General features: G+C 37.7%; 1 protein-coding gene across 2 annotated transcripts; it reads left to right on the forward strand.

The window, feature by feature from the left end:
• The first annotated feature begins 1,437 nt into the window (after positions 1-1,437).
• On the forward strand, positions 1,438-12,959 carry TTLL15 (Tubulin tyrosine ligase-like 15). Of its 2 annotated transcripts, none has more exons than XM_023171852.2 (7): positions 1,438-1,664; positions 4,738-5,142; positions 5,524-5,834; positions 5,892-6,149; positions 6,449-6,661; positions 12,002-12,215; positions 12,693-12,959. In XM_023171852.2, exons 1-7 carry the CDS (start codon positions 1,635-1,637, stop codon positions 12,801-12,803), a joined length of 1,542 nt encoding a protein of 513 aa, XP_023027620.2. In that variant the 5' UTR covers positions 1,438-1,634; the 3' UTR covers positions 12,804-12,959. The 2 variants fall into 2 exon arrangements, with proteins under 2 accessions (XP_023027620.2, XP_023027613.2); XM_023171845.2 differs by lacking the exon at positions 1,438-1,664 and adding an exon at positions 1,782-2,191.
• The last annotated feature ends 320 nt before the right edge of the window (positions 12,960-13,279 follow it).

The following is a 13,279-nucleotide window of genomic DNA, read 5'->3' on the forward strand; positions in this document are numbered from 1 at the left end:
GAAAAACAGACAAAATTTTGAAACAATTTGCCAGGGCCACCAAAGAATTTTCAACTGTTTATAGTGTCCGACCAAAACTGGTTTTCGCAAACAAAAACGAATTTTGGCAACGGTCTCAGTTTCGGCCGAAACCGAAACTTCCTTATAAGGATTATGTTTTGAGGGGAAAATTAAGAAAACGATATAACAATCAGTCAGTACTAATTTTTTTATCTTTAACAAACATAACAAACCCTTATTTAAGAAAAAATATTAATTGCACCTTGAAAATACTTAAAATAGGTGAGGTGTTTATTTGAGTAGGTGTAGATCCTTCTTTTGAATATTATTGATGGTTTTTCAAAAATATTAGATATAAAATTACTTATTTAATTTGTTACCTAATATCACAATAATCACAAAGTACCCAAGTCCATAGCCATGACATGATTACGCTAAATGCACACACACCGATTTTGGACGACCGATTTTATACCGGTCGTCCAAATTCCAATAGTGAACCACATGTGGCAACGGGACCTTGCATACATGCTTACCGGTGATCGACGCCGATCACCGGTCGGCGTGTGTGCCAGGTCCCTAACGCTAGTTGCACTCACACCGATTTCAGACGGCCAGTATAAAATCGACCGATATTTTATTGGTAGCGGGTGCTTGCACACTCACCGGATTTTTATCGGTCAAACAATCAGTTGCTTTGTTGTCGTAATTAGCACGCACTACCAAAACGAAATTAATGCGTAGTAACTACAATTTCACCGAGCATTCGAGACTGGAATGGTCGGTGAAAAACCGGTGAGTATGCAAGAGTGTATTTAGTCATGTACGCCACTACTTTCCGGTTCTGCCGGCGATACAGTGGCAGTGGACGGCTGCTCACCGGTATTTTACAACTAGCAACTAGCGTTACGCTAGTTGCACACACACCGATTTTGGACGGCCGACTTTGTACCGGTCGTCCAAATTCCAATAGTGAACCATGTGGGAACGGGACCTTGCACACATGCCTACCGGTGATCGTCGCCGGTAAAATACCGGTGAGTAGCCGTCCACTGCCACTGTATCGCCGGCAATAACGGGAAGTAGTGGCGTACATGACTAAATACACTCTCTTGCATACTCACCGGTTTTTTACCGACCATTCCAGTCTCGAATGCTCGGTGAAATTGTAGTTACTACGCATTAACTTCGTTCTAGTAGTGTGTGCTAATTACGACAACAAAGCAACTGATTGTTTGACCGATAAGAATCCGGTGAGTGTGCAAGCACCCGCAACCAATAAAATATCGACCGATTTTATACTGGCCGGCCAAAATCGGTGTTTGTGCAACTAGCGTTAGGCACGTGGACTCTGCAAAATGCCTTCGTCGCTTGTATGAAATTCAACGCGGCGAACATGACCGATCATAGTGCGGGAACTCCCGAATGCGGTTTCGGTCGTAGTTTCGGCAGGTTTGCCACCGAAACCCGTTTATTTACCGAAACCGAACTTTCGGTCGGACACTAACTGTTTATATTTATTATAGTATTTTAGATAGTGTTTCAAATTTGTTTTTGTCAAAGTTTCGTGGGGCTCTAGCCCCTTAACTTCCATCCCTGTCATTGACTACAGCTTTGGATGCTAATGATAGGTTATGTCCCCGATAAAACTGTTTGCAGAGCAAGTAAGTTAGCAACTTCCTTCACCTTCCAGACCCCGTGTTGGCTCTAATCCAGACCAGAGAGCATATTTGGGAGACCAGTGATTAAAGTTATCCGTCAAAATTTTATAAATATTTTTCATCTAGAATTGCATTTTAAAAATTACTAATTTCCTCCGAAAATAAAGATAGTTCTCTCATACATAAAATTTCATCTACCTGGAATTTCGCACGTCGTAATTTTGAGGCAACGTACATACGAGGCGGTATATATTTAAAATTTACTTCACCGAATGATGAACCGTAGTTATATCGACGTTAGGAGCAGAATCCAAACTCATACAAGTCCAGATGTAGGTAATGAGATGAAAGAATTGAATCTGTTTTTATTGGCCTACAAGTAGGTACGCACATGATGGTACCGTTATGCGACGGTACTCTCTCGATGTGTTGGCGTGCTAGATGGACTTTTCAAGAAAAAATACACGGGCACGAGAAATAGCAAGATGGTTAGTGAAGGTGAAAATGAAAATAGTAGTGAACTAGAAAAAGTGAGTGAGTATATTTTTAAGACGTTTTTACAAGTAGAGTGTTGCGGTTCACAGCTTACAAAGAAACTGGCAAAAGAATGTAGGTGATCTTGATACCATTTTTGAGATTCAAATTGAAGTTAGTCGAGACAACGGAGTATACATTATATCAAATCAAATCAGTTTATTAATTCAAAGGACCCATATAGGGTATATCAGGATATAATGTCTTAGTACATGTAGCTATATAAATATAGTGAAGACTACGTACGTAACTACAAAACAACAAAAAAGAACAGCAATATAAATTATTTTCTTGAGAAGTTACATTAAAAATTGATCAATGTTATAAAATAAGTTTTCTTGCAGAAAGCTTTTTATGGAGTTTCGAAATTTGAAGTGTGTAGGCTGAATTTTAATGTCAGTGGATAATTGATTGTAAATTCTTACACCTGTTGAGAGTGGTCCATTTGATGTTATTTGGAGATTGCTATGATTTGGATAGATTAGCTGATTGTTTCTGGTTTGGTAGACATGCATGTCTGAATGCCTGAGATTTTTTTTTGTTATTTTATGAATGTAGCAGGCAACTTCCATAATATAAAGACAGGCCAGAAAAAGAATATTCAATTTGGCAAACAATGATTTGCAGGAATTCCTGGGTGATGCATTTTTTATAGTTCTTATTGCTTTTTCTGAATAAGAAATAGATGCTGTGCATAGTAAAATGCCATAAGGTAGAATAGACTGGATTTCAGCAAAGTAGAAATTTCGACGTGAAAGCCTCGGCCGCTATCGAATGTTTTTGCACAATTTTCAAGGCAAATCTTTTGAAAACTACCACATATTTTTGAAAAAATAATGCTGTGTGGGATGCAAATTTGGAGCATAATCTCAATGGGAATCAAAAAAATCAATAATTAAATTGAATATAGGCCGGTGAATTACAAGAACAAACAGAGGATTCCAACACAAAAAAAATAATAGTTTTTTTATCAAAACTGTTTCCCCTTGAAGTGATAAACATGACGTTTTTTTTTGGATTTTTTGGTATGTCCTTGAGCTTTCTCGGCGGTTAGGTCTTTGTCTCCTCAATCGTCGTAAAGCGCCTTCCATTCTTGGGTCTTGTCAATCTTGGGAACAGGAAACAGTCGCATAGGAACAGATCTGGTGAATATGGAGGCTGAGGCAGGATTATGGTGTTGCTTTTGGCCAAAAAATTACGAACAAGCAATGACGAGGGAGCAGGTACATTATCGTGGTGCAAAAGCTGTGAATTGTTATTCCACAATGCCGGACCGTGCGACCATGTGACAAGAACTCATGGGATTAGGTTAGGTCCAAAGTGAGTGGGTCTATTCGACCCTCCACCGCAACCCCCCAGGATTTATTGTGGCTCACACCGATTCACACTCGACCAAATAAACCCAACTCCTTAACGAAGCCGATTAGTTTGTATGTTGAGTGGTCTTTCACGTCAGATGGTAAAAGTAAGGCTCTGCCGAACTCAGAAAACCTGATTTGGTCCCCAGCGGGGCAGGCACAAAGTATATGATCTGCTGTTTCATCATTTTCCAAACAGAGGCGACACACACTGCCTTCCGACAGTCTGAGTCTCTGCATATGATGATTCAAATGACAGTGACCTGTAAGAAGGCCTGTTAGACATCCCTACTGTAGTCCAACAGCTGTTTGGAATCAAGCTTCGAAGGGTGAATAAACGCCTTGGATGGAGTGAGCCAATCATGGAAGATTCTGCCAGAAGTCCATGACTCTTCTTGCCATCCAGGTGTTCAATCTTTGTTTGGCAAAGCCTAAAGCGATGTCAATGACAGGTTCTGGTCCGATGAAGCTGCTTGCAGCACCCTCCTTTGTAAGGTAGTCAGCAGGCTCAATGCCTGCCAGACCAGTATGGCCAGGAATCCAGACCAGATACAATCTATTAAGCTCCCTATCGAGGAAAATCGTTTTTGGCAATTTGCTACCAATTTAGACGTTGCTCGGTAGGAGCCAAGAGCTTCCAACCCCGCTTGACTGTCCGAGAATATTTCTATTGACTTGTGAGTGAGGTTGGACCAATCTTTCCGCACACAATTCAATAGCCTAAATTTCCGCTTGAAATATAGTCGCCTAGGTTCCTAGGCAGGTTGATATCTCTATCGCTGGGTCTGCTACTGGAAACACCTGCACCAAAACCGCAAGGTGTTTTTGACCCATCTGTGAACCATCAACTATCTGCTCTTAATATTTCCTTCTCTCGGAGGATCCAGTGCTCTCTACTCAGGAACAGTACTTTATAAGGCAGTTCGTAGTTGACAGTTAGAGGCATAAAGTCAGAGGTAATTTCCAGAATGCTGTGACTTCCAGTGTCAGCCAACACTCTGTTGCACTCTGCATTAAATTGATTTACCCATGATCCGTCACCAGTTCTGAACCTTTTGAGCAAATATGGATCGCCGTTGACGTCATTCATAAAACATAAAAAATCGCTAATCGAATGTTCGCAGCCCGCTAAATTTAAACATTCACCTTATTTTTTGAACACTACACCACGCAACCTGTTTTAGGAATCCTCCAAGAAACCAACTCGAAGACAACAGAGACCACTTTCTATCGAAAATTACTACCCCTTAGCTGTAATAGTGGCTTCTTTTTCAATTCTAACTATTCTATTCATAGCTGCTGATGAATGTCGCCAATGTTTCAACAAACAAAAAAACATTTCAAATGAAATATTAGACTCTCCCAGAAAAACTTTTTGGGCATATGGCAAAAATGTAGAGAGCGGATACTTGAAAGAGGTATTTACCGTTTTGGATAGATTGGGGTACAAAAACGATCCAGATTCAAACCACTGGGATCTACTTTGGGCGCACGATTATCCTTTCAGGAAATTGTATCCAGAACTGCACAACCTGAAACCTCATCAAAAGGTCAATCATTTCCCAGGATGTGGATATATTACGAATAAGGTAGGTGCAGTTTTGTTTCAAGTTTCTTCTAGAGCATTCTGTGTTATTTCTAAACTATATCCATCCAACAAACAATGCAACCCAAACAAATATACATATATGCGTGATCAAAGCATTATCACCACGCACATTTGCATCTATTGGGTAGAATAAACAAGGTTATTCCTTACGGTGGCCAATCAGATTCTATTGTTTTTTGACCGTTATCTGCCATGCAAATCCTATTGTGTAAAACAGTTTCAAGAAGGAATGTTTCTAATCTTAATTCAGGTTAATTATCTTGTTTTAAGAGAGGTAAAGGCTTGTTTTAAAAATGTTTAACTATTAATGTATTCATATATATGTATTCTAAATTCAAGGTTATTGTTCTCTAAATTCAAGGTTAACTTGGCGACCAGTGGTTTGAAATACATCCCGCCAGCCTTCAGGTTACCGGAAGACAAAAAAAAGTTACTAGACTATTCCGAGGCAAACCCCAATATATCTTTTGTCCAAAAAAATAACGACCACCGCGAGATAAAAATAAAGAAAATCATCAATATCAATTTGGACAAAAACGGTACATTCATTCAAGAGTACGTCGACAAGCCTTTGTTGATAAACGGCCACAAATTCGATATTGGGATTTATACAGTCATAACCTCCGTTGAGCCCCTGAGGATATACATCTATAATGGAGAGGCGCTGTTGAGGTAAGAACTAGTCTTTTGTTGTCGAAACCTGTCAAATTGTCCATTTTACTTTTCCAGGTTTTGTCCTAGCAAATACTATCCTTTTGATCCTGAGAACTTGGATAAATATGTAGTAGGGGACGATTACTTACCAATATGGGACGTACCAGCGTTAGATTACTACTATAATGAACTCGGATTTGGTATGAGAGACAGCCTCAATGCTTACCTTCACTCTAAAGGTCAAGATCCAGGAGTTATTTGGGAGCAAATCGAGGACGCTATTAGAACTGTCATTCTATCCAAAGAAGCGCTCATCATTGACACCTTGAGAAGGTGGGTACCGATGAGAAACATACGACGAGAAAATGAATATTTTCATTCGTTTTTATTGTTGGATCTAACCGATACTAACGAAACCGATCTGTAGATGATCACGTGATAGATTTAAGCGAAGTCCTACGGCTGAGCAAAGGAATAACACCTGTCGGAAATAATCCAATGTTGGTTCCGATATTATCCAGGGAAACAGTTGGTTCCCAGCATGGATTTTCTTCTGTTTATTGTTTATTCTACTGTTTATTCTACTGTTTATTGGTATTCATAAATATACAAAATATAAATATATTTTCCAGGTTCAAATCAAAACGGAACTTCTTTGAGATGATGCGTTTTGACTTTGTAATAGACGAAGATCTCAAAATATATCTATTAGAAGCTAACATGAGCCCTAACTTATCCTCAGCTCATTTTCCTCCGAACCGGCTTCTGTATCAGCAAGTTTTGTACAATGTATTTGGACTCGTAGGTGTTGGAGAAATGATCTTTCGGAATTCTTTAGCACAAAGGTAAAGAAACACAAATATATAACTACTTTATCTTGTCTGTCTACATATTTTATGACCCATTTCCGAGTATAAACCAGTTTTTATAACGATATTTCAGTTTAATATTGAATCAATATTGATTTGAATCAAAGAAATTGCAAGTTCAGTTCGAAAGAAATACAGTCCGCTTATATCCATTCAAAGTCAATACAAAATAAATCAGCGACGCTATTTTCATTCTCTATATATTTCTCATCTTCATCTGATCCTTAGCTAGTGTTCATATTTCAAGGCAGAAAGAAAGATTGTGCTTTGTGCCATCAGAACCAGCATTGACTCAATATTTGAAATACTTGTGTTTGGGCAAACTACTTATTTTCGGCAAAATAAGATTCTATTTGACTTTTTTTTGCTTTTTAATCAAAAACAAAACTGACAACAACAATGGTAACTATATAAAACAAATAAATAATCTCAACTTCAATACTAGACAATACTAGATGTGGAATTAATCCACAACATCCTCCGGGGCTCGCAAATTACTGCTTTGGCTTCAACAAAATGATTTTTGTGATAGGACGACGATAAACTCCTGTTGCTGTAGTCACTTCGACTACCCGTACTCTGCCATCGGGACCAGGAAAAATTCGCGTAACTTTTCCTCTTGGCCATGAGTTTCTGGGAAAACTATCATCCGCAATAATGACGATGTCTCCTTCTGCAACAACGCTACTATTGAACTGCCACTTGCTTCTCTTTATCAGCGAGGGTACATATTCTCGTATCCACCGTTTCCAGAAAAGGTCCGCATATCTTTGTGCCACTCGCCATTGTTTTCTAAGATGTGAATTTGTATCAGCAGAAATACCTAGTGGATTCACTTCATTGGACTTCCCAATAAGGAAGTGATTGGGTGTCAAAGCTTCCACATCTTGATGATCAGAAGACACATAAGTTAAGGGATGGCTGTTCACTGTATACTCAATTTCAACTATAAGAGTATGCAAAATTTCTTCTGAAGTCAAGAACTGAGGACCTTCAAACGAATTCTGAAAGTTATCAATGTTCCAGACACCCCTAGTCGCTTCATCTGCTACATTGAACTTTGTCGGTAGCCAATGCCATTCATCAGGATTTGTATTATTAGAAATTTCTCCGATTCTGTTGGCAACAAAAGTCTTATAACTCCTTGGGTGCGACTTAATCCAACTTAAAACTATTTTAGAATCAATCCAAAAGAATTTTTTATCTATTTTTATGCTGTGGCCATTTTCGATAGTTTTAGCCAATCTTGATCTGAGAAGAGCTGCTTGAAGTTCAATTCTAGGTACTGTCATGGGTTTCAAGGAAGTGACTCTTGACCTAGCCATTACCAAAGACGTTTTAATCTGATCACTGGAGTCTTTCATTCGAAAATATGACACAGCAGCATATCCTTTTTCACTGCCATCCGTGAAAGTATGTAGTTGAATTTCAACAATTTGACTGCTGAATCCATACCATCGAGGAATTCTCAATTTTTTTATTTTATACACTGCAGATAGCCAAGATTTCCATTTTCTAAATAGATCAGGAGTGATTTTATCATCCCAAGCAATTTTATGTGACCATACTTCTTGCATCAAAATTCTGGCTTGTATAGTGAAAGCTGCTAACAGGCCAAGTGGATCATAAACTGACATTACCACTTTCAATAGTTCTCTCTTCGTGGGAATATTGTCTGTTACAATTATTTTTTCATGTTTTTTCAAAAATGTATCAGGAAAACTGAGAACATCATCTTTTGTATACCATATTAAACCTAAAGTTCTTTCAGACGTGGGTAACTTTTCAGTATCGGTACTACTTTTGGATAGTATTTCAGCAGGTATATTTGTCAGGACATGACTAGAATTGCTGACCCAGTTTATCATTCTAAATTTGCCTTGATTATGGATGTTTATGACTTCGTGAACAATTTCAATGGCTTCTGCTTCGTTTTCAAAACTGTCTAAGTAATCATCCATGTAACGATATTTTTCAATAGCTTTCACTGCTTCTAGATGTTTCTTTCTATGTTTTTTAGCATTTTCACGAAGGACGTAGATCGCAGAGCTTGGAGAACAGATTGCTCCGAAAATCATGGATTCCATTTGGTAAGTAAGGATAGGTCCGTCTTTATTTCTTCCCCTCCACAGAAAACGCTGCGAATCTTGATCTTCATTTCGTATGTATATCCTTAAAAACATTTTTTCGATGTCTCCCATTACAGCTATTCGATTTTGACGAAAATTGAATAAAATGTTTACTAAGGAATTCAAAAGATCAGGACCTTTTAATAAATTTTCGTTCAAATTGATTCCATCTATTTTGGCTCTGGCATCAAATACAAATCTGAATTTTTGTGGTTTACTAGGATGTTTTACTGCAAAGTGTGGCAAATACCAGGTTTTGTGAGACGTAACGGCGGCTTCTTCGCAAGTCAAAACTTTTGCGTATCCTTTTTCAACGAAATTTTTTATTTTTTTGGAATATTGCTCTCCAAAATGCTGATCTTTCTGCATTTTCTTCTCTACAGTGAATAATCTATTCAACGCGGTAGCTCTGCTGTCTGGCAAATCGATATTTTCTTTCTTCCAAAGCAAACCAATTTCCCAGTGGTTGTTCTCTACTTGGCGACATGTTTCTTCCATGAGTTGGAACGCTTTTTTGGCTTCTTCTGAAATATGATTGAATTTATCATTTTCAACTCCCAAATTATCCATCAGAATAGTTTCATTCATTAGTTCTTTCAATTCGTCATCTTCAGAAACATCATTTTTCATATAACATGTCATAGAATAATGAGAGTCGACTCGATGTTTGAAATATGAAGAGTTTCCATGAACCACCCATCCTAATTTGGATTTTGAAATAACAGGTGCATTGGGAGGCCCCTGTATAACATCTCTGGCTATTGTTAAATCGATGTGGTCCTGGCCAATCAGAATCAGCGGTTTAGCATTCCTGAGATTGACCAATGGAATTCGTGACAGATGATTCCAAGTTGTCGCTAAATTTTTGACATCTACAGATTGAACAGGAAGCTTCAAATTTGAAACTGTTCTTACATTTGACATGTCAAAAATTTTCTGATTGAGCGTTCCCTGAATTTTCAAATTGACACGTTTCGATTTGTCGTCTGTATAGGAAGTACAATTGGTCCAATACATTTTTAATGGATCATTTACACCATCCACTCCTATCTCCTCGGCAAGGTTGGAGTCCATCAATGTAACCGTGCTTCCTTCATCAAAGAGCGCATATGTTTTCATCGACTTTTTGGGGCCGATGACAGTGACAGGAACTATTCGAAGTAAAACGGTTTTATATTCGGTTTGAATCTGAAGAAAATGCTCATTATTAAAACAATCAGGATTCTGTGATTCCTCTTCTTTCTTCTCAGCTGTGATATTGGAAGCGGCTAACTGAGTTTGCAAGTTGTATCCCTGCGATTGGTTTGGATTTACAACACTATTCGGGTGGAGTAAGCGATTATGGTATTTTTCGCATTTCTGCAGACCACAACGTCTTCGATTTTTACATTTGAAAGTACGATGAGACGAATTGAGGCAAGAAAAGCAAACTTTTTGTTCTTTCACCCATTCCCATCTCTTATCAGTGTCGAGACGCAGGAAATGGTCGCATTTGTATATGGAATGAGTAGATTTAGAGCAAAATCGGCAGTACTTTTCCATTGATGAGTTTTCTGATCCAATAAAAACGTTCGTTTTATATTTCTTGTCCATATACGGGACTGTTGATGCAGAATGTGAAATAGAAGGTTTACATAACAAACAAGCTGCTGAAGATTCTTCTTGTAACCACTCTGAAAACTCTTTCAACGATGGTGTAGGTATGTCTTTGTATTTCTTGACAATAATTCTTGCCCACTGGAACTGAAGGTGTTCTGGCAATTTTTGAACGAGCTGACTAAGAAGTTGGCTATTGTTGATATAGGTTTCCATTTTCAACGATTTTGCGGTGACAGTAAGATTAAGAACCGAATTGGCAAATTTTATAAAGGATATTGGAGAACGAGTATTTACGGGTGGTAATGATTTCACTTTATTCATCATGGATTCCATTATAAATTCAGGTCGTCCAAATCTAGCCTCTAACGTCTTAAGTATGTCATTGAGATTATCTGGAGATACAAATAGTGGCTTCACTGCATCTAAAGCTTCATTTTTCAGGGCTTTTTGTAAACGTAGCAAATTTTCTTCATCAGAGTAAGCACATGTTTCAGTGGATCGTTGATATAGAGAAATAAACATCGGCCAATCCTCAACATTTCCGTAGAAATAAGGAAGTTCTTTCCCCACAACATTCCTGCAGGATACATTAGAAGATTCGTTGTGGATTTGATTTTGTTTGGTTACTGATTTGAAAGCATCTGTCATTGCTGAAGTGAATTCTTTCATAAACTGATGTGTTGTGATAGGTTCATTCATTAATTTTTCTGTTTCTGGGTTTGACTGCTTTGAATACGGAAAACTATTGTCCAATAACCAGTCAACAACTTTGACATGAGTATTTTCTGTTGAAATATCTGATAACTTGGAGTATGGAAGAGAATTCATTTTGCTACTTCTTTCAATGCTTTTTTTATGTATGCTACTTTCCACACTTTCACTTTGCTCACTACTACTTTCAATGCTTTTTGAAGATTTTTCTGTTTCTATAGACGTTTGAATCTCCAAAATAGCTAGCTCTCTTTCAGTTTCACGTTCTAAATATTCTAATTTTTGTTGTTCGAATTTCAATTGTCTATCTTCTAATTCTTTCTGTAGTTGATTTTCAGCTTGCAACTTCTTTAACTTCAATATTTTCAATTTACTTGACTTGATAGATTTTGATGACTCAACTGATTCATTTGGCGTATATTTCGACGGCGGGATTCCAGCAGTGGCTCTGCTAGTTCTTCGAACAGCACCTTCCTCTCGTGACATCATTCAATTGGGGTTTTACAAATTTGACAGCAATCAATAATTTCCTTTTTAGAATGCGTCTTCAACTCGAAAAGGTACTGAACAAAACTCGAAGGACCAAAATGTTTGGGCAAACTACTTATTTTCGGCAAAATAAGATTCTATTTGACTTTTTTTTGCTTTTTAATCAAAAACAAAACTGACAACAACAATGGTAACTATATAAAACAAATAAATAATCTCAACTTCAATACTAGACAATACTAGATGTGGAATTAATCCACAACAACTTGTATAGTATAGAAGAGGGCGAAAAATTGAGCCATATCACCAAAGGGTGGGATACAAAATATGGCTTATTTTGAATCTTCTCTCCCTTTATATAGAAGGCAAATGGAGTTACCTGTTTCAGATCCAAATCAGATGAAGAGATGATCGTGTCAGATAAGAATTTAGCTACGTTTCCAAAGGAATGTAGTAGCATCCTCTGCCAAACAAGCTGTGTATCGACAGATTGCCATTTATGCAGGCCCTGTCTGTCACCAGAAACCAGGAAATACCTTGTGCAAGCTTTCAAAGAACATCTCAATAAAGGAGACTGCAAAAGGATATTTCCCCCACCTATGGTTAGTATAATTCAAAAAAGTATTACAGTCCATATCAGCACTGCATACAGTTATCAGTCAACTCCATAGATGGCGTTTAAGCAGAGCAATTTGTCATGTTTACTTTTCATTCACAGATGTAAACAGTAAAATGGACACTGTGCTGAGTAATGACATTTGATATACAATGTGTTGAAGATATAGAGGGTCAGAGCATTTGAAAATCGAAAACCTCAAGACGCTAGAAAAAGTTGAAACAAACATGGCGACTTTCACTTCGCTTCCTTTCGAAAATCTCCCGAGCTGAGTGGAATGTTCTCAATTTCAAGACGTCATTTAAATATGCTCTAAAAAGGGTAACTTTTTCCAAAAATCAACCGACTCTGTATCTCACAGTTTTCGATTTCTCTAGGCTGGCCTTCCTTATCACAACTTGAAAAATTTTAAGAGACGTGAAAATGAAGTACTTAATTATAGGTTATGTTTTGAAATTTTCAGACAAGGGAGGAAATCATGAACGGTATTAGCTTGGAGGACCTTTCATCTGAAAACCAGCTGCAGCACAAGTGGTTTCAAGGAAAATGCATGCTTGATTTATCATGGTGTTGATCCTATTCAAATACAAACCTAAGTGCGAACGACCGTCATGAATAAACTATAATATGGAGAGAGAAAATTTGTATTATAGAAAAAATATCCAAGGTTGTTGAAAACGAACTACATCGATATTCAGATATGCCAAATAAAGATTAATTTATAGTAAAATCCTTCTTTTGTTATTTTTGTTGAAAGCCGTTCCATGTTACAACTGATGGAAACGCAGATTCTCGGTATGTTTGCAAAAAAATTAATTTTTTTTTCTTCAGAAGAATTCTGAACAAACTTTCTTGATTCTATCGATAGGAATCAAACATTTGGAGTCCTATTCAGTGGATCCATTAGTCTTTGGACCCTACAGGTTGTAGGTTACAGACATCTTCATTAGTAAACCGGCCATCGAATGTCTGATTCCACGTAGCCCCGCTGCATACGGGAATGACCGAATCACTTGTGGTTCTGTTATTCCTCAACTGTGTGTCCTAAGA

This window comes from Leptinotarsa decemlineata, unplaced genomic scaffold, assembly GCF_025532065.1.
Source record: "Leptinotarsa decemlineata unplaced genomic scaffold, Ldec_3_MD MMD2_tig00001719_RagTag_RagTag, whole genome shotgun sequence".
NCBI lineage: Eukaryota > Metazoa > Arthropoda > Insecta > Coleoptera > Chrysomelidae > Leptinotarsa > Leptinotarsa decemlineata.